Source organism: Oenanthe melanoleuca, chromosome 15, assembly GCF_029582105.1.
Source record: "Oenanthe melanoleuca isolate GR-GAL-2019-014 chromosome 15, OMel1.0, whole genome shotgun sequence".
Classification (NCBI taxonomy): domain Eukaryota; kingdom Metazoa; phylum Chordata; class Aves; order Passeriformes; family Muscicapidae; genus Oenanthe; species Oenanthe melanoleuca.
This window is the reverse complement of record NC_079349.1, coordinates 3782436-3802976: the sequence shown is the minus strand read 5'-3', so window position 1 is coordinate 3802976 and position 20541 is coordinate 3782436. Positions and strand designations below refer to the sequence as shown.

The window sequence follows — 20541 nt, the reverse complement described above, 5'->3', positions numbered from 1 at the left end:
CAATAAATGATGGAAGCGGCTTTTCAGTCGCGCCAGGGTTTTTATCGAGTGTACGGCACGCGGCGCCACACTCAATATGGCGGGAGAGCGGCGCCGCGCACGCCACGGACCTTCCCGCAAGCCCCCTGATGGCCACACAACGGGGTGCCCGCGGTGCTGCCTGCGCCACGGACCAGAAAACAAAGGGTCGCGCTGCGGCCGCACTGAGCGCAGCGCGGTCCCGGTGCGCGGGCGAGCGCGGAGCGGAGCGGGCCGAGGATCCCGGTTCTTCCCGCCCGGTTCGGCCAGCGGCGGGGCGGGGCGGCGGGACGGGCAGCGCGGGGGCAGCCGCGGCGGCCGGCGGAGCGCGGCGGGCGGCGAGCGGAGCTGCATAAGATGGCGGCGGCGGGAGCTGAGGCGGCGGCCGAGGAGGAGAAGCGGCTGCCGGAGGGAGACCCCGAGTCGGGCGGGGATTCGGATGATGAGGGCGACTCGGACTCGTCTGGAGACGGCGAGGATGAGGAGAAGGAGAACGAGGCCGAGATCCAGCGGCTGGAGGAGCAGGTGGGCCCGGCGGGGCAGCGGGTGTGGCGGGAACGGAGGATAATCCGTGTCTGCCCCGGCAGTTTGCTGCTGGGAACTGTCAGGACGCGAATTTGCGTGGTTCTTGTGAATTTTTCCAACTCGGGATATTCCGTGAATGTTTGGAGTCTGAGATGAAAATTGAGCGGTTTGGGATTTTTTTTCTAAGAGGGAAGTCCTGGTAGGCAGTTTGTGTTCATTGAGAAATCTGAGCCGGCTGCCCGCGGTTTTTTATTGCCTTTGAAGAAGTTAAAACAGAATTTTCTCTGTGAGCAGTGACGGCATCCGAGGAGCTGTGTCAGAGGTTGGGTTAAATCTGAGAAAACTCTGTTACAATCACACCACAAGAATTATGTGATTTGTTTTCTGGCTTCTTCGCGCCCATCACTCAACACTTTTAAACCTGATTTTTAAATTTATTTTTTTTTTTTAAGCTTTCCATCAATGCTTTTGACTACAACTGTCACTTGGATCTGATCAAGCTGCTCCGGCAGGAGGGAGAGCTGGTGAAGCTCCGCAGAGCTCGGCAGAAGATGAGCGAGCTCTTCCCCCTCACTGAAGGTACCGAGCACCCTCTGCTCTCTCATTATTCAGTAATATTATTTCAGTTTTCATCACCCTCGTTCAGGGAATGTGATCCAGAGCTCAGCAAACTCCTGCTAAAAATGACATTTCACAGGCAGCAGAGAAAATTCCCTATTGGTGGAAATCGTGGATGCTTCAAGTGGGGATTTCTCTTTTTACTCATAACTCAGAGGAAATGGGAATATTATTTTTGGAAAGGGAATGTTATTTTTGCCCAGAGAAGCTGTGGCTGCTCCTGGATCCCTGGAAGTGTCTAAGGCCAGGTTTGGCAGAGCTTGGAGCAGCCTGGGATAGTGAATGTGTCCCTGCTCATTGGAGGAGGTGGGATGGGATGATTTTCAAAGTCCTGAAAAATTCCAGCTTCTCCCTTTAGTAAAAAAGTTCTTGTTTAGCACCAATTTAAAAGCTTTCCACCCAACTTTTGTTTGACATTAATTAGGAATTGTGGAGGTTAAAATTCCTCGTTTTTGCCTTGTTCCCCCTTCTTTGTTTTAAGTCTGTTGCTAAAAACTCCAAAAGTGGACATAACTTATTATATCTGAATATTAGTGATTTTTTTCCTAAATTTTTTTCTTTTCAGAAATTTGGCTGGACTGGTTGAAGGATGAGATAAAAATGGCTTCAGAGATCTCTGAGAGAGAGAAGGTTTATGAGCTGTTTGAAAGAGCTGTCAAAGATTACATCTGTAAGTCATTCAGAAATGCTCTAAAGTGAGTTGTGTTGCATCCAGATTTGGCTTTTTTTGTAGGAAAGTCTCTTCCTTCTGTTACAATGGTGAAATTGGGTCAGAATTTCAAATTAATTTCTAAAATTCTAATTTCTAAATTTCAAATTAATTTCTAAAATTCTAATTTCTATATTTCCAGAGGGTGACAGCTGTGTTGTCCCAGCTGTGGTTTGTGTGGCAGAGGTGACAGGCAGGGCCAATCCCTGCCAGCAAAACCACAGCAGTGACACCACTCAGAAGGAAACTGTGGCTGCTGCTGCTGAGCCAACAGCATAAACACAATTCCCAAATGTTTTAACTTTTTTTGGATAAAAAAAGAACATCGCCACATGTTTTTCTATTTACATGCAGCATTTGGGGAAGCAGAGCTGCATTTTCTGTTATTATTTTTGAAAAAAAAAATCAAATCAGCTGTTTCTCCTCACCTTGTTCAGGTCCTGAAATCTGGCTGGAATATGCCCAGTATTCCATTGGAGGCATTGGTCAGGAGGGAGGCATCGAGAAGGTCCGCTCCATCTTCGAGCGGGCTCTGACAGCTGTGGGGCTGCACGTCACCAAGGGCACAGCCCTGTGGGAAGCCTACAGGGAATTTGAGAATGCCATCCTGGAAACAGCACAGGTGAGCCTGTTCTCCTGGGCTCCCATCCCCAAAAAAAAGCTGTGGTGCAGCTCCTGGAGTCACCTCTCTCCTCTCTGTCGTGTCTCGGTTGTTTCTTCCCAACCGTGTGCTTCAGGAAAACCATTCTGTGGGTTTGGCTGATAAAGTAATGGATTTGTTTCAGTAAAATCCTGAAATTATCTTAAATCCAGGTTCAAAGTTTGGCTCTGCTGCTGACTGGAGTGCCAAGAGCAGCTTTAAATTTAAATTCCGTTATAAAATAATGTTCTGTGGTTGTTTCTACACTGAGTTAATCAAGTTTAAATTTCTAGACTGTTCAGCTTTTAACTTACTCATAACTCCACAGTTTGTGGATGAGGGTATTTTGTCCACAGATTTTTGGATGAGGGTATTTTGTCCACACACTTCTGGATGAGGATTTTTATCCCTGGAATGTAGTTTGATACCAGCAAAAGTGACCTTTCCAAGATGGCCAGAATGGGAATATTTCCTTATTTTTGATAATTTGCTACGCAAGAGATGGAAGTGAAAAGATGTCCTTGTTTATGGTGGCAGTGGGAATGATTTGATCTTTAAAGGTCCTTTTCAATCCTTAACAAAGGAGAAACAGGAGGATGTTCTTTCATTCCCAAACCACAATTAAGGCTGGAAGTTTTAGATCCTCTCCCCACACCCCAGGGATTTACTGAAACCCTCTTTGGCAGCAAGGTGAGGTTGTGAAATGGCAGAGTCACCTGCTGCCTCCTTGTTCTCAGGTGATCATTTCCCTGTGCTTGTGTCAGCTTTCAGTCAGGAATACTCTTCCCATTCATCCACCTTCCAAGGGGAGCAATTCCCAAGTTTTAGCTTTCCCAGCAACGACTGAAATTCAGGTTGGCCCTGCGTGCCCTTCAAGGATCGTGTATTCACTCGGATCTCAGCTCATAAACAATTCCCTCTCATGTCCATCAGCTGGAGCTGGACGGAATGGATTAAATTTCCCTGTTTTTTTTTTCCTTTCAGCCAGCCCCTGGCAGCATTCCATCCCCAGAGCAGCAGCAGGTGCTGTGCAGCCAGCTCGAGAAGATCCACACGCTGTTCCGGCGCCAGCTGGGGATCCCACTGCTGGGTAAGGCTGCAGCAGCTGGGGGATGCTCCAGCCATCACATTCTCCTGCCACAGCCACACCAAGTGCAGCCTCTTGGATGAGGCACAGAGCCCTCTGAAACTTGGGTCACCTGCTTGAGAATTTGAGGATGTTGAAAGTACAAGCAAGGAGCACAAAATGTGGCTTAATCACAGCTGAACTCATTTTTGCTGCATAAAATCCTTGGTAGGGAGTATCTGGCAGCTGGATTGTTGGAATTCTGCCTTCTCTAATTCCTGCTTTAGGCTCTTTGTGTCTCTTTTCTTGCTTGTGGGAGAAAGTTAAGCACAGTTCTTTTGTCTTCATTTCCATCTGGAAAGAATTTGGGTTTGCTTTCCACTAAAGCCTTGGGGAAAATTTTGCCACTTTGGTTTTCTAATTCCAAATGAGCAGCTTTAATATAACTTGCCCTGAGTTTGTTATAGCACACTGTGAGAGATGAAGTGTCTGAATCCTTTAAGGATGCAGCAATGTGACAGTTAGCAAAAGAAGATAAAAATATAAATATTTATTCTGAATAAATTATAATTACTATATAAATAAAAACAGAAATTTGTCCTAGAACCAACCAGAGATTGAAACCTGCATTTTTAGTTTCATGAGTGCATCATTGATGGGATTTCATGTTTTAATAGACATGGAGGCTTCATATGCTGAATATGAGGAGTGGTCAGAAGAGCCCATTCCAGAAACAACAATAAAGAACTACAAAAAAGCTCTACAGCAGCTGGAGAAGTGTAAACCCTACGAGGAGGCACTGGTAATGCTGGCACTTACACCTTCCTTTAAAACTAAGAGGGAATTGCTTTGGGGTGATTTTTTTTTTTCCAAATTTATTATTATTCTAGTCCCCAGCAGGGGACTTTGTCAGCAGTGGGAATACTGACAATTATATACTGGAAATATTGGAAATTACTGAATCCAAAGAGTGTGCCAGGCCACCTTAAGGTGCACACAAGGACTCTTGAGTGTGATTTCCAGCACTGGGTTAAAACTGGGAATAAACCCAGGATCTGTCTGATTTCAGACCCATTCAGAGGTGTATGAAAATCAACAGCTGCTGATATAGAGACAAATTTCTTGTGTGAAATTTTGCACAAGAGCTGCTGAGGAACAGCTGAACTGTTGGAGTCTTGCTTTGTTGAAGAGTTTGATGTTGTGTCTCCCTGGTTGTTTTCCAGCTGGGTGCTGAAACCCCAAAGCTGGCAGAATACCAAGCTTACATTGATTTTGAAATGAAAGCAGGTGACCCAGCTCGGATTCAGTTGATCTATGAGAGAGCTTTGGCTGAGAACTGCCTTGTCCCAGACCTCTGGGCACGCTACAACCAGTACTTGGTAAGGAAATAAACCATGGGTGTTTGTAGATTTATTTTCCTGCCTTTACTTCTTTGTTTCTTTTTAATGTCAGTTGCTGATAAACTTCCAGTAAGTTCTACCTCAGTCCTGTCCTTTAGTTTGTAAATCTTCCAGAGACTCATTTTCACCTCATCTTTGGTTTCCTTCTGTTTTCAGGGATGTGTTTATTGCTTATTGTGAGCATTTCTCACTTTTCTCTGCTCTAGCTGTGTTTTCTGTGCAGAATTACAGGGTGTGGGCACTGAAGCACACCCAGATGTTCAGCCCTTGTTTCCAGGGGGGTTTGTTAGTGCAGTTTGAAGCTGATGCTGAGCTCCAGAGGCAGGACAGAAGGTGGCTGGATTAAGGGATCAGGGTGACTCCCTGCAGGAGCTTATCCAGGCTCAGTTTTTCCATCATCTCTTTCTCTTCCCAGCTGGACACAGCAGGTTGCAGGTGGAACAAAACCTCCACAAACAGGCTGAGTGTGCTCTCTTTGTATCCTTGACATTCTAGGAGCAGTTAGGAATTCACTCAGTGCCTTTATTAAATTTATATCTTTGGCAGAAAACACCTCACTGGCCTGGTAGTCCCTCACTGGAAGGTGTTCACTGTGTTTTTAGGAATATAGAATTTAAAATACCCATCTGAGCTTTTTAAATATAAAATGGAAATGCTGGATTTTAGATGGTACTAGCTGAGGTTTATCTCTCTGGCTGATAGGAACTTCACTTTCCTTGTGTGGTTCTTTCAGGACAGGCAGCTGAAGGTGAAGGAATTGGTTTTATCTGCTCACGACCGTGCTGTCAGGAACTGCCCCTGGACTGTTGGGCTGTGGATTAGGTACCTGCTGGCCATGGAGAGGCACAGGGTTGAGCACAGCATCATCTCTGGTGAGAAAAAAAAACCAGCAGATGCAGTTCAGAGCTGCTTTCTGCACTCCAAACAGCCTGGGACAAATGGGAGTTGCAGGATCTGTTCTTGTCCTGCTGCTTTGCTGAGCAAGCAATGAACAGCTTGGAATGAACATTCCTGAGTTCAGCCTTTAAATTCACTTCCTAAACCAATTTATTGTGTAGGATTTCTTCTCCTCTTTTCCTAGAAACAGTGATGTTTGTATAAATACTTCGTGCTATCAATGCAAGTTGCTAATTTTGACAGTATAGGGAAAGTAATTTGGTTTTTTCCCCATTTTTCTTTCAGAAATGTTTGAAAAAGCTCTGAATGCAGGTTTTATTCAAGCAACAGACTATGTAGAGATCTGGCAGGCCTACCTGGATTACCTGAGGAGAAGGGTGGATTTTACACAAGGTCTGTATGATAAATACAGAATAAATATCTGAACTACTTCTTGGATACTACTTTTTAAAAGAAAATTAACAGCATTTTCATCTTTCACAAGTTTTTTTTTTCTGGCCAGTTAATGTCTATAAAAAATGGGAATTTGGTTAGTTTGCTATTGCAAAAATGCCCTGCCTTCTATTTCTGATACCTGATTTTTAAAATTATTCATGTAATAAGTTTTACTTATTCTAAAATCATAAATCGAAGCATTAATGACAATGAGAAGAAGAATAAATTTAATCTTCCCCTGCTGCCCAATAAAATCATTGTAGGTGTTTAGGAGAAGGTTTTATTGGGTGGGAAATGAAAACTAAATTTATTTTTTTTTCCTGCAGACTCCAGTAAGGAGCTGGAGGAGCTGCGCTCAGCATTTGCACGAGCTGTGGAGTACTTGAAACAAGAAGTAGAAGAAAGTAAGTGAAATCATCCCAAGTATTGTTATCTCCTCTTCAAAATCCTTTTTATAAGACCAGTTCTCCACACAATCAAGAATCTTGAACATTTCAGAAAGCTGCAGATAAAGATTTCATCTCCATGTGAGGCCTGTTTAATAAACACTTTTATATTTCTGAGAGCCAAGTGCAACAAACACTGCTTGTTTTTCTTCCTAGGGTTCAGTGAAAGTGGAGATCCATCCTGCACCATCATGCAGAACTGGGCAAGAGTTGAGGTGATGTTTCTCTCTGCTGTATTTAAATTGCTGAACATGATAAAATAGATTTGAAATAAAATATTTTAACATTCCTGCCACGGAATGCAGTCCTTTCCCAATTTATTTCCTTTCTTTCCCTGCTCCCCTTCATTAACACAAAGCAAGTTCTCAGTTTGATAAGTTATTAGGTACATTCATCAATGACAAAAGGAAAAATTCAGAAACAACTCTCTAATTCCTTTTATAATGACCAAAATGAAGTGGATGTGGGAGCCAGAACCAATACTAATGGGAGAGGTGGGCAGGGAAGGATTATTCAGTAGTAGGATTCTGTCAGGTGTTTATTTTGGCCACTGTGATGCTCAGATGTATCCTCCTGGGTCTGTCTGCAGGATCTGTGGTGTTTGTTTTTGGTTTGAGGTTAATGCTGTTGAACAAATAATCCTGAAGGATATTTTGGATGCTCCCTTGCAGGCCCGCTTGTGTAACAACATGCAGAAAGCCAGGGAGCTCTGGGACAACATCATGACTAAAGGAAATGCCAAATATGCCAACATGTGGCTGGAATATTACAACCTGGAAAGGTAGGAGCTTTAATTCACTTTTTAGTTTCCTCATCTGTGGGAGAAAACAGTTTAGAACATGAGTGTGTTTTGTTTGGGTTTACAAAACACCTTCGAGGTTCTTGGGGCAGCTCTGCTGTGGCTTGCAGAAGTGTTGCAGCAGCTGGGGAAGGAGGGGGAATGCTTGCATGGCTGGAATAGTGTGTGGTTTGTCCCCTGAGTGTCCTGTCCCCCCTGCAGGGCCCATGGGGACACCCAGCACTGCAGGAAGGCCCTGCACCGAGCAGTGCAGTGCACCAGCGACTACCCCGAGCACGTCTGCGAGGTGCTGCTCACCCTCGAGAGGATAGAAGGTACCTGGGCACTGCCAGGGGGTGGCTGAGTGACAAAAGGTCACTGAGTGACAGGCAGAAGGTAACTAATTAAGAGAATTAGTTACCTGGCAGGAGGTAATTACCTGGTTAGGCAGGGGTGATGTGCAGGCTTTTGATCCTGTGTTTTGTGCTCCACTGAAATCTCACTTCCTTTGCACTGCTGTCAAATCCACAGACAGCTCTTCCTTGCTTTTCTGAAATCACTGGATTTTTCCATGCCATGGAGTCTTGCATTATTAATGAGAGGTTTCTGCTCTGCTTGGCTCTTGGTTCTTTTTTACCTTGCAGGCCAATTGTTATAATTAGAATTTTCATGTGTAATGTTTAATACGAACAGTGAGGGCCATAGTCACAGTCAATGACTCTTACTTTCCCAGAATTGTATCTTTGAATTATGAGAAAGCTAAATAAAAGGCTTTTAAGAGTTATTATAATTTTATCCTTTAGGAACACTGGAAGACTGGGATGCTGCTGTTCAGAAAACTGAGAACAGATTGGCTCGAGTGAATGAACAAAGAGCAAAGGTCAGAACTTTCTGTGAGCTACTAAAGCATTTCATACACCTAAATTAAATCCATGCTTCTCTGAATGCCACATTTTTAATGTGGCTTCCCCCCAGATAAGCCTGAAATGCCTTCAAGCCCTAGAACTATTGATTTTTACTTTAAAGCTATGATTAATAACCTCTTGCTGTTTTTTTTTTTTTTATTGTTCTCCTTTTGCCCCTTGGATGACCACAAGAGTGATGTGCCCTCCAGAAAAGCTGTGAGAGCAAAGAATTGGGATGAGCTTTAAATGATGTCCCTGATAGTGCTGGGGTTAGGAGAAAGCCCTCTGGGCTCAGTACTCTGGAAAATGCTCTGCAATCTGCAGCCAGTGGGGAAAAAAAAGAAATAAATTTTGTGTGTTTTAGGCTGCTGAGAAAGAAGCTGCTCTGGCAAAGCAGGAGGAGGAGAGGGCTGAGCAGAGAAGAAAGCTTCCAAAAAAGAAATAAATTTTATGTGTTTTAGGCTGCTGAGAAAGAAGCTGCTCTGGCAAAGCAGGAGGAGGAGAGAGCTGAGCAGAGGAAGCAGGCAAGGGCAGAGAAGAAAGCTTCCAAAAAAGCCAAAAAAACCAGGATTGGGGACAAGCGCAAAGCGGACGAGGATGATGAGGGTGAATGGGGACAAGAAGAAGGTAAAAATAAAATTAAATGTAAATTTCAGAGCTCTGGCAACAGGGTTATTGGTTGTCCTGTGGTAGAGGGAGCTGAGGAATTGCCAGCACTGGTGTCTTTCCAGGGCTGCTGTCTCCTGAGAAGTCTTCAGTGTGGGAGTGAAATGCAAACAAGGCTAAATGGTTTTATACCAACAGAAAAACAGGTTTATAAGAGTTTCCAGAGTTTTCTTGGGATTTCTTATTTTGGAGGGATATTGTCTTTTTCTTTTTCCTTCCCTGATTTTCCTTTAAAGTCATTTTTCTGACTCATCCTGTGATGCTGAGCCTTGTGTCTAAATTGGGTTATTCAGAATTGTAGAAGCTTCTTGGAGGTGGGAACAGAAGACTTTAATAGGTTGTTGCCCCTGGGATTTTTGTGAGCTTTCAGGTTTATTTATTTTTTTTTTTTAAAAGAACCATTAGACAAAGAAGAGGAACATGAATCAGCAACTGTCAGTTGTGACTGTCTGAAAAAAGGAACAAATATTCCAGTTATTTGTTCTTTAAAACCCCAGGGAGGTTTTTATTTGGTGTCTTTAAGACCTGTCATTGTATTTGTGTTTCCATGTGCTCCACAGTGGGAATGGAGTTTCAGTGGGGAAGGAAATGGGGTAATTTTTTCTAACAAAGCTTTCAATTCCATTTCAATTTCAAATCAATCAGAGCTGCCCAGCAAGAGGCACAGGGGAGAGGGTGATGGAGAGCTCCCTGATGAGGACATGGAAGTGGAGCCTGGACTCTTGGATAGAAGTGAGAAGCCAGATGGCCCAGCAGTCCCAAAGGAAAAGGCGTCCACCAGCCGCAAGGACATCCCCAAGGTTTTCCACGACAGCAGCAAGGATAAAGTCACTGTGTTTGTCAGCAACCTCTCCTACACCATGGCAGAGCCTGAAGCCAAGCTGAGGGAGCTCTTTGGGAGCTGTGGGGAGCTCGTGGAGATCCGAGCAGTGTTCAACAACAAGGGCACCTTCCGGGGCTACTGCTACGTGCAGTTCAGGGAGGAGGAGGCTGCTCGGCAGGCCCTGGCCCTGGATCGCACGGCTGTGGAGGGCAGGCCCATGTTTGTGTCCCCCTGTGTTGACAAGAACAAGAATCCTGACTTTAAGGTAAAGTTTTGGTGGTTCTTGTTGTACAGTAGATCTGAGGAAGAGAGTTGGTGGATCTGTTGTATGCTCAAATCCAATCAATTTATATTGTGCTTCTTTTTTTGGGGACTTTTTGTATCTTCTGTTACTTTGTCAGACACCAGGATTGATATAATTTACTCTAGATTTGCAGAAATCTGCTGATCTGAGCAGTTCAATGATGGTTCAACCTCTGAAGAGCTTTCTTGGTCAGCATTTGTTACCCAATCCCCAGGCTGGGGATGCTCTGTACCAGGGCTCAGTTGTGTAATCAGGGGATTTCTGCATTCTGCATTTCCTGCACAGAAAGACTCAATGTTCCCATAATGACAGCTGAGCAAGAAGACAATATTATAAATACCTTATTATAGATCCTTCTGGATCCCTTCCAGCTCAGGATATTCTGTGATTCTCAGTGTCTGCCCTCATTAGGAAGGAGTTTAGTAGCATTTAGTTGTAAGTCCTTGGTGTTTATGTGCAAATATCTTCCAAAACACTACTCGTGGCTTTGAGGCAGTTTTGCATCCCATAAAGGGGAATTACTTTGGGGGTGTGGGATTAAAATCCTTGGAATTTCTGGCAGGTTTGTGAACCAACATCCATTTTGTTCCTCTAGGTGTTCAGGTACAGCACTACCCTGGAGAAACATAAACTCTTTATATCTGGTTTGCCATTTTCCTGCACTAAGGAAGAGCTGGAGGAGGTGTGTAAAGCACATGGGAATGTGAAGGACATTCGACTGGTCACCAACAGAGCTGGAAAACCCAAGGTAGGCATCCTTAACACACTCCTGGTTTTAAGGAATCCTTCAAAAAGAAGCATGTCATGAAGTCTGGAGACAAAAAAGTTGGGTTCATTAAGTTGCCAGTGTGGTTTTGTATTATTACTTGTGGAAAAGCTTGGATTTATACAGCCCAGTGTGTCTTTGTGCAAAAAACCAAAAGAAATTTTTCCAAAATACTTCTTAAATTGCACAAGAAAAACTGAGTGGAGAGGGAAATGTTTACAGCACTTTCAGTGTAGTAGAAACGGGCAAGTCTGTAAAGGATTGGTTTTTAAATAACTGGCTAAATGGGATTTACTTGGTGCAACCAATTCCCATCCTCCTTTCTTCAATTTCCTGAGGCTTTTGTTCCTAACATCTGCTGCAGGAAGGGATTTGCCAGTGAGAAATGAGCCCCCTCTCATTATTTCCATCCCTGGATAAATGACTCCTTGTTAAATAATGGATTCTGAACCAGTTGCTACTCTGCCAAAACTCTATCTGACACCTGGGCTGTGTCTGTGTGGTGGGTCCTGTCCACAGGGACATCCTGGGAATGGTGGACCTGGATTTAAATTGAATTTTCTTGCTTTTTGCACCACGTCAGGTGCAGTTCCTGCTGTTTGCACACTTTGTAATGAGTGCTCTTGGGAACCCCAACTCTTGTTCTGAGCTTAGTCTGGGATTGTGTGTAAACCACAAATAAATGTATTTTGGGAAAGTTATGTAAAACCTGATGCCTATGCTGTGAAACTGGATAATCCCAAAAATGCAGCTTAAGGCTTTGAATGTCATTTGAAAGAGTAACAGCAGGGAGAGGTGATGCCCTTCTCGGTGTGATCCTGCTGTGTGTGGTATTTAGCAGTGTTTTTGGGGTGGTTCTTAATACTTTTTTCTACACATGAGGGCATCAGGAGTGAGGGAAGGAAATACAGGTTGTAAGGAGAATGATGATTGGGAATTTCCCTCATTACCAGCTGTTACAGAAGCACTAAAACCTAATGCTGGTTCTTTCCTCTCTTATTTGAGGGCCTGGCTTATGTGGAGTATGAGAATGAAGCCCAGGCCTCTCAGGCTGTGCTGAAGATGGATGGGCTGACAGTGAAGGACCACGTCATCAAGGTGATGATCAGCAACCCTCCCCTGCGGAAGCTGCCGGAGCCCGGCCGGGCCCTGGCCCCACGGCACACCTATGGAGCGTGAGTCAGGGAGGGCTGCTGGCACTGCCAAAGTTGAGCAATCTCAGCTGGAATATGGGGCCACAGAAAAAGGAGGGAGAGGGATTTTTATATATGGCTTCCCACTGCCAGATGGTTAGATGGGATATTGGGGAGGAATTCTGGAACAGGGTGCACCTGGATCCCTGGAAGTGTCCAATGCCAGGCTGGACAGAGCTTGAACCAACCTGAGACACTGGCAGGTGTCCCTGCCCATGGCAGGGGTTATCTTCAAGGCCTCTTCCAACCTAAATCACTGTAGGATTCTGTGAATCTGAAAGAACATTTAAATAAAAAAAAATGAGTTGTTGGATCGATGAGGAAAAGCAAATTTTTCCTCTTTATCAACACAAACAGCTCTGTAGTGACAAGAGGATCAGGCATTGGCCATCCCCTTGAATCTGATATTGGCACTGATCCCTAATAACCTCCATGTCCTCTTCCTCTGGAGAAGCAGCCACTGTTCCTAGTGAGCATTAAGGCTGTTCCTTCATTTTTTAGTATTCCTGTACTGGATGAAGCCCAGAGCTTCAGTCCTGGGGACTGTGGGCAGTTATTGTCTGCCACAACTTGGGGGTGCTTCAAAGACACCCGTGGAAAACTTTATCCCTGAAACAAATGACAGGAATAATATTGAAATGTGCATTTCTCATAGCAGACAAGTCCTTGTTGTTCCCCCAAGCTAGAAGAGTGTGTTTTAGTGGGAATTTTTTCCCTTCCAGGCGAGGAAAGGGAAGGACACAGCTCTCCATGATGCCCCGGGCGCTGCAGCGTCAGAGCAACCCCGTGGCCAAGGCTGAGAATGGGATGGTCCAGAACTCACCAGCAGCGTCCTCTGACCCCCCTGCAGAGCCTAAAAAGATGTCCAATGCTGATTTTGCCAAGATGCTCCTGAAAAAGTGAGCAAGGAGCGTGCACTCAGCAGGTCTGGTCCAATGTGAAATGCCTTTCTGGAAGCCATGTTGTGTCCTTAAGCTTTGCCAGGAGAGAACGCCCGTCCCAATTCCCTGTAAATACTTGACTGCTGCATTCCTCAGGATCAGTGGAGGATGGCACAAATCCAGGTGGTGGTTTGTTTTGTTTTTGTTTTTTTTTTCCTCTAAGAGCAAAGAGTTACACTTTTGTTCTGGTGAAACGGCGTTAATGCAATCCCTCATATTGAGGGTAACGAGGGGGGAAACATTTCCTGCACAGCTCGATGCCACATGGAGTTTTTGGAGTACTTTCCAATGATTTTTCTCTTTCATTAACGAATGAGATGCCGTGGGAGGACCTCAGCAAGCTCCACTGGTCAGCTCAGATTGGGATTGCAGACATTCTCTCTGCCAACAGCCCCATTCTCCACCCAAACCCACGCACGCAGGGACTGTCATCTCCTTCCATGCTGAATCCAACAGCAGATGCTCCAACTTCACCACAATGGCCTCTTTTAGTATTGGGAGAGTTTCTATACATATGTGTGTATATGTAGATATACAGATATACATATATATGTATCCAGTTCCTGTTCTGTTCCAGTTTGACCTGGTTTTTATATGGTGTATTTGTAAAGGACATTGACATGATTCTTTTTAAGTGTCAGGAGCTGATCCTTAGGTAGTAATTTTTGTTTCCCATGAAGCTGGACGTGCTGTTGCTGAGGACCAGGTTTTTGGTTGTTTTTTTTCCTAGCTAGCTCATGTCTTTTTGCAGGTGGTTTCTGTATGGTTTTGTACAACTGTGAAGTGCAAGCTGACGTTTCTCGGTTTATTAAACTCAAGTTCTCAAAGGTTTTCTATAAATACTGTTGCTTTTGTTTAAATGTGGGTGTTGGAACTGCACTTCAGCTGGGTGATAGTGATGTACCTCACCTCTCAGGTGTGCTCAGTGTGTCCCTCAGGCCTTGAAGCAGCTCATTCCATCTGCTCTGAATATCCTGCAACCACTTCAGTCATCACCTCAGACTTTCCAACAGCAGTGTGATCTTGGATAGAAACATTCCTGCTTGTCAACTACCCTGGAAGTCACCACCCAGAGGGGTGGATGTGAGGGGGGACACCAGAGCTGAGTTCACTTGGACCACACAAACACTTGCTGCAAATAAACACTATTTTCTGTGCTGATTTCACTTGGCTTTACTTTGAAATGACTCTGCTCATGTTGTCACGTTGCTGAGGGAACCAGGATCTCTTCTGTGGCCTTTCCTCCTCCACAACCACTTAGTTCACTGCAGCCAAGTGTGCTCTCAGAACAATCTCTTCCAAACCAAGGTATTCATATTAAAATAGTTTATTAATCTGTTACTAAAATAACTTATTTCCCCCCCCACAGAGCTCTAAAGTGCATTATTTATACTCAGGTTGCACTACAAAAATAACATGCTTTGTAAGACAGGACACCTTTCCTCCTATGTTGTCTGCTTTCCCTGCTTTCTGCTTCTCTAAAACATGTCCTAAACTCCCTGTCAGGTAAGAGAGAGTTAAAAGGGAAGAAAACTAAGCTTGGGCCAACCTGGCAGCTTTTGTCAAGGGGTTAAATGCTCTAAACTGGGATTTTAAATGGAAGTTTTGTGAGCTTGGAGGGGGTGGGATCAATGATGCTGTTACACACCTGGCAGGTTTGGGGTAGGGACATCTGTAGGTACTTTTACTTAAAAACCAAGGGGAAAATGATTCTTTGAACTGCTCAGCAGCTCCAGGCACTGCACTGCCTCTGCAGCACACAGAGGCCTCAAGTGATTCTTGACACATTTATCAGAGTAATGACATGACCAGTGATTAATTGTGAAAGTTCCCTTACCTAGACTAAAGAACTGAAGTTTTTGGCAGACTTCCTGTACACATTCTTCCCAAATTGGCACAACTGGTGTCTCCTGGCTCTGCTTATGACCTTTTCTGCCCACAGTTCTGCAGACAAACTCCTTCCAACCCCTCCACTGAAATGTCTAAGGACAGCTGTGCTTTCCCAGGGCTCCTGCTGGCTGAGATGTTTTCTGAGTCCTTCTCCCTCAAGTAAGTCAGAGCTTTTCTCCCCTTGTTCCACTTCCCATTTGTACAAAACTCACCCCAGGAAAGGCAGCTGAAAGTAAACATGCAAAGTGGCACAGAAATGGGAGGGGAGAGATGCCTTTGGGCTGGAGTTCAGCCTCCTTCCTGCTCAGGATCTGTGTGGCTGGCACCAAAGTGTCTGATGGACACAGCTGAGACAGTCCTGTTCCTTCAGGGATGGGTTTTGGAGCTACAGGGAAGAGGCAACACAAAACCAACTCAGTTTAGACTTTGCTGAGGTTGGACAGTAGAGTTGGCTGCCTGGGTGAAGGGTTGTGATTGAAGCAGCTCCTCAAAGCTTAATTTTAAGAAGAAGTTCAATTCTAGTTCATCTCTTTGAGCCCTCTGACACCTCTCCCCACCTCCTTCCAGCACACAGCCACCATCCCCACTTCCGTTTCACATCACATATATAAATAAATTACATTAATTTAATCAAATGTAAGACACTTTAAATAAACAAAACGCTCAAGGCAACACTTCCTATCCAGTCATTTCCCAGCAGGAACACTGAATGGCTTGGAGTTCTGCTCTCCCACAGCTTCCCCAACTCCTGAGCTGCCCAGAACGCTCAGGTCTTGACGGGGATGGTCTGTTTGCAGCCGGCGCTGCCGCCCGCCTCGGGCAGCCCCACGGAGACCTCGGTGGTGGCGATGAGCAGCATGTCCAGCGTGGTCTCGGCGCACTTGGCGATGAAGCGGATGAAGGGCCGCACGTCGCCCTCGTTGGCCACCTCCAGCACGTGGTAATACTCGGCGCGCTGCTCCTTGCGGATGGTGATGGGCGGGTACCCCGCCTGCATCAGGATCAGGTTCATCAGCAGCCGCGAGGTGCGGCCGTTGCCGTCCACGAAGGGGTGGATGTACACCAGCTTGTAGTGCGCCAGCGCCGCGAACTCCACGGGGTGCAGGCTCATGGCGTCCTCCGAGTTCATCCACTGCACGAACTCCTCCATCTGCTTCTCCACGTCCTGCGGGTGCGGCGGGATGTGGTGGCCCACGAAGACCTGCGTGGCTCGGAAGCGCCCGGCCTCCACGGGGTCGGCGTAGCCCAGCACGCGCCGGTGGATGTCCAGGATGTCCCTGCTGCTGACGGAGCCGATGCGCGACACCAGCGTGGTGTTGACGAACTTGAGGGCGGCGTGCATGCCGATCACCTCGTTCTGCTCCGTCAGGCTCTTGCCGGGGACGGCGTACCTGGTCTCGATGATGTGCCGGATCTCGGACAGCGTCAGCGTGTTCCCCTCGATGGCCACCGTGTGGTAGATGTGGTGGTAGTAGGATTCCTCCATCACCCTGCGCAGGGCAGAGTTCCCTTTGGGAATGGCCATCACCTTCTTGACCTTGCTGTCGATGATGCTGAAGTACCTCTGGTCGATCTCCTCCACCAAGGGCAGCGTCCTGCCCCGGTTGCTCAGAGCCTTCTCGTTGTGGGGGGAGATGGTCAGAGCTTTGGAGTACAGGTAGTCGGCCTGCAGGATGTCTTTATCCTCCTCAGAAAAGATCCCAAACTCGTTCAGGGCATCCACGTAATCCGGGTCCATTTTCAGGGCGTACAGGAAGAGTTTGTGAGCCTTCTCCCGCTTCCCCTGGCGCTTCATCTCCAGGGCTTGATTCAGAGCTGCTCTGGCTTCCAGCTTCACCTCTGCAGTGGAATGGGAACAGATAAAGGGCAGTGAGTTGTACTGGAAACCTCTGAGAATCTGCATTCCTCGTGCCTTCCTTCCAACTCAGGATATTCTATGGCAGCCACTGTTCACTGATATAAAAACTGGAACAGAATTTGTGTCCCAGCTTTTTCCAGGTTACAATCCCAAAGGTTTATGCCATGTCTCCATGCTGAGTAAGCAGGAAGTGTAGGAAGGCAGAACCTGTGGGCAGCAGGCTCAAGGTGGCCACAGGTGGTCACTAAACTGCTCCATGTGGGAGGAAAGAGTGTTTTAAACATGTTCTCTTGGCATTCTTTTAGGTGAAATTATAATGTTAACATCAGTATCTTGGCTGCCAACAGCACTTCTGTTTTTCCACTGAACCATCCAACTTTTTCCCAGCACTAAGAGCTTTAATGCAAACAAAGAGTGCTGGAATCATAATAATTCTTTTAAGTGTTTTCCATGTTAACGTCCTGGCTGATACAGACCACAGCCACAGCCTAAAAGGCTGTTCTGTGCCAGCCAGGATTTTGGGATTAACGTTCTGTAGCTCAGATTTCTGTCATAAAATCACCTCTCTGTGTTCCAGTTACCTCCACAGAAGTTACTAGTATTGAAAACACCAGGGAAAACTCTGGAGAGACAGAGCAATGCCAGCACAGGGCCCTGGAATGCAGTCAAGGAGCTGGTGAGGGCCAGTGTTAATTGCAGTTAATTACCATCAGGGTACAGTGTCACTCCCATCAGGGGCACAGGACATGGTCAGGAAGGGGTGAAGATCTCTGGGTTGGTGTCAGGGTTGGAAGGGCCCTTGGAAATTGCCTACTCCAAGGCAGGGTCACCTGGAGCAGGAAGGTGGGTTTGGAATGTCTCCATGGAGGGAGATTCCACAACTCCCTGGGCAGCTGTCCCAGTGCTCTGTCACCCTCATGGGAAGAGGTTCCTCCTCATATTGAGGTGGAACAGAGCCTGGCACCATCCTCTTGTCACACAATTTGAGATGTTTGTGTGGATTTATGAGATTCCCTCCAGACTGACCAGGCCCAGCTCCCACAGTCTCTTCTCATCACAGAGATGCTCCAGATCCCAAATCATCTCTGTGGCATCTCCCTGACCTGAGGAACTCGGCTGTGCCCACCAGGCCCCTCTCACCTGGGGAGGCTTTTCCCTTCAGCACCAGCAGCTCCAGCCCCTTGGAGGTGACGCTCAGCTCCGTGCTCTGCCCTGTGAGCCTGCTGATCCCCGAGGAGCCCAGTTTACTCCTCAGGAACGACAGGCCCTTGAGCACAGCGTGGCACTGGTTGTCCACAGCAGCCAGGGGCAGCAGCAGCATCACCAGGGAGCTCAGCAGCAGCACCAGCACGGCCGCCCAGCGCACACGGAGCCACAGGGACACCCACTGGAGCTCGGGATCGGTCGCCATCGCCACGAGATTCATCCTGCTTCCAGCACGGACACCTGGAGCATCTCCTTTACAGCTCTGTGGGGTAAGAGTGGGTTTGAGTGCACGTGCTCTGGGTTTGTCACAGCTGTTTGGCATCCCCTCCCCTGCCACCCCCAGGCACCGCATGGGATCTGCTGTGCATTACTGTGCCAGCAGCAGCAGCGTGGGCAGCAGGCTCTGCCAGCCGGTCCCGCCGGGATCACGGAGGGTCCCATCTCCTCCCCACCCTCCTCCAGGCTTGTGACCCCCGCCCTCAAGCCAGAGGTTCCTGCAGCGCTCCGGAATCCCTCCCCTGGGCCTCGAGCCCGGATCCCGGCCAGAATCTCCCCGGCTCCTCCCTGCCCGGTGCACCCCAGGCCTTTCTCCAAATCCCCTCTGCCCAAGATCTCTGGTTTCGCCCTGGCCCCCGGCCGCGTTCCCCCGGTCCCCCCTCACCTTTGCCGCCTCCGCAGCCGCCCGCTCCCCACCTTTGCCGGCTCCCGCAGCCCCGCCCCCGGGCCCCGCCCCCGCGCGCTGCCATTGGCTGAGCCGCTCCCCGGCTCCTCTCCCATTGGCTGCCGCGGCCGACGCGTCCCTCGCGCTCCTCCCCTCCGCTTCCTGCACCGGCTTCCGGGTAGCGCCGCGCCCCGGGCGCGGGAGAGGCTCGTGGAGGGCGAGCACTGGCGAGAGCGCACGTCAATCATGCGGCGCGCAGCCAATCAGAATGGAGGATTCGGAGTGGGCGTGGCGCTCACCATATAAGGGCATGGCGTTCTGTTGCTAGGCGATGGGAGCGCGGCAGGCCCAGCTCGGGGCTCGCTGAGGGTTTAATTAACTGCGTTTAATTTATGGCCATTTCCATGGAAAATCGGCTCTTTCTGTTGATACAGAGTTCCCGTCATCTGTCCGTGGCCCTTCTGGAAAAACGCTCTTTATTTCTGGCCCTAACTTTGGTATTCCTGTGCTGGAGTACAGGGATAGGGAGAGATTGGAAAAAAGCTGAGGGAAAAGAGAATGTTTTAAGGAATCGCAGATAATTCCCTCAGAATCAGTATCTAGCAAGGTGATAAGGTGGTTTTCTACCAGATGCAGGAGGGAAAAATAACCTGGTTTGTCAGAAATCAATTCAGAGTATTTAAACTGTGTTTCAGAGGAAGCTGAGGGCATGTGCCCATGTTAACTTATTGCTGCCCTCACTCCATCCTGCTTCATCTGCAAATGGCATTTTCCAGACATAATCCACGTTTTTGGGCTTTTTTCCAGCAGGAGAAGCAGGATCCGCTCTCTCGGAGCTGCTGTTCCCTCAGATGTTCATCCCGTGTGGACCCTTAGGGGAATTTGCATCTGGAGCAGCGTTGCAGAGGGATCCCGGCGGCTGTAGCTGGGGTTTATTCCTGTCTATCGGATGGATTTGGGAGAGGCTGGGTCGCTGCAGCCAGCAGGTGGCACTGGCTCATCTCGCTGCTCCATGGGAACAGCCCAGCCTGCCGCATTCCCTCTCCAGGACCTTCCCACCTTCTGCCTTCGGAGGCGACGGTCCTGGAAAACATATTTGGAGGTTGAGTAAAGCCCTGGCTTCCTTCTGGAACTGTTTGTGCTAGGATAAAATTCCCTTGTCTGTGTGTTCCGAGATTCCTGTGTGTAACAGCAGCTGAGGCACGGAGCTTCTGCTTCCCAAAACTTGCACAGTGCTCTGATTGTGGGGCTGAGCCTTGGGTGTCCTGGTCTGGAGGAAAGGTGTCTGCCAATAAAGGCAGCAGCTTCTCTTTGAAATGGAGAATGTAAACCCCCTCCCTCCAAATTATTATAATTTGGAAATTAAGGGGCTCTCAGGAAACGATATGGGAATTAGGAGTAACAGTTCTTTACTAGGAAAATTAAAATAGAAAACCAGTATTACAAAGAACAATCCCAAAGCACTGGCAGAGTCAGAATCCAGGCTGACACCCGTCAGTCAGTCAGGGTGTTGGCACAGTCCCATTCAATGGTGGCTGCATCCTCCTGCAGTGGCAGATGTGGTTCAGCTGGAGCAGTGCTCCTGGAGAAGGTGCAGTTTTCCTCTGAAGCTCCAGGGATGATGTGGAAAGGTCTGGTTTTCCTCTGGAATCCAATGGAAAGAAGGTACCTTGGTGTCCAGAATCTCAGTTTTTACTGGGTAGGGAATACTTGGCTCCTCCCCTGGCTGGAGCATCTCCCAGTGGGATGATGGAATTTTATCAGTCATGCACTGGGACTCATTGGCCATTAACAGG

General features: G+C 47.3%; 2 protein-coding genes across 4 annotated transcripts; one reads left to right on the top strand and one right to left on the bottom strand.

Moving 5' to 3' along the window:
• The first annotated feature begins 324 nt into the window (after positions 1–324).
• SART3 (spliceosome associated factor 3, U4/U6 recycling protein) lies at positions 325–14296 on the top strand. Of its 2 annotated transcripts, none has more exons than XM_056504332.1 (19): positions 325–543; positions 996–1122; positions 1727–1831; positions 2308–2492; positions 3495–3600; positions 4254–4378; positions 4800–4955; positions 5710–5848; positions 6159–6266; positions 6635–6712; positions 6911–6969; positions 7426–7535; positions 7755–7867; positions 8336–8412; positions 8899–9064; positions 9749–10191; positions 10826–10978; positions 12002–12094; positions 12912–14296. In XM_056504332.1, exons 1-19 carry the CDS (start codon positions 376–378, stop codon positions 12987–12989), a joined length of 2589 nt encoding a protein of 862 aa, XP_056360307.1. In that variant the 5' UTR covers positions 325–375; the 3' UTR covers positions 12990–14296. The 2 variants fall into 2 exon arrangements, with proteins under 2 accessions (XP_056360307.1, XP_056360306.1); XM_056504331.1 differs by having other exon boundaries at positions 12002–12171.
• Positions 14297–14441: 145 nt separating this feature from the next.
• On the bottom strand, positions 14442–18808 carry FICD (FIC domain protein adenylyltransferase). 2 transcript variants are annotated; one of them, XM_056504333.1, is made up of 3 exons: positions 18746–18808; positions 18019–18346; positions 14442–16859 (listed from the first exon to the last, which is right to left on the bottom strand). In XM_056504333.1, exons 2-3 carry the CDS (start codon positions 18302–18304, stop codon positions 15787–15789), a joined length of 1359 nt encoding a protein of 452 aa, XP_056360308.1. In that variant the 5' UTR covers positions 18305–18346; positions 18746–18808; the 3' UTR covers positions 14442–15786. The 2 variants fall into 2 exon arrangements, with proteins under 2 accessions (XP_056360308.1, XP_056360309.1); XM_056504334.1 differs by having other exon boundaries at positions 18019–18752.
• Positions 18809–20541: the final 1733 nt, after the last annotated feature.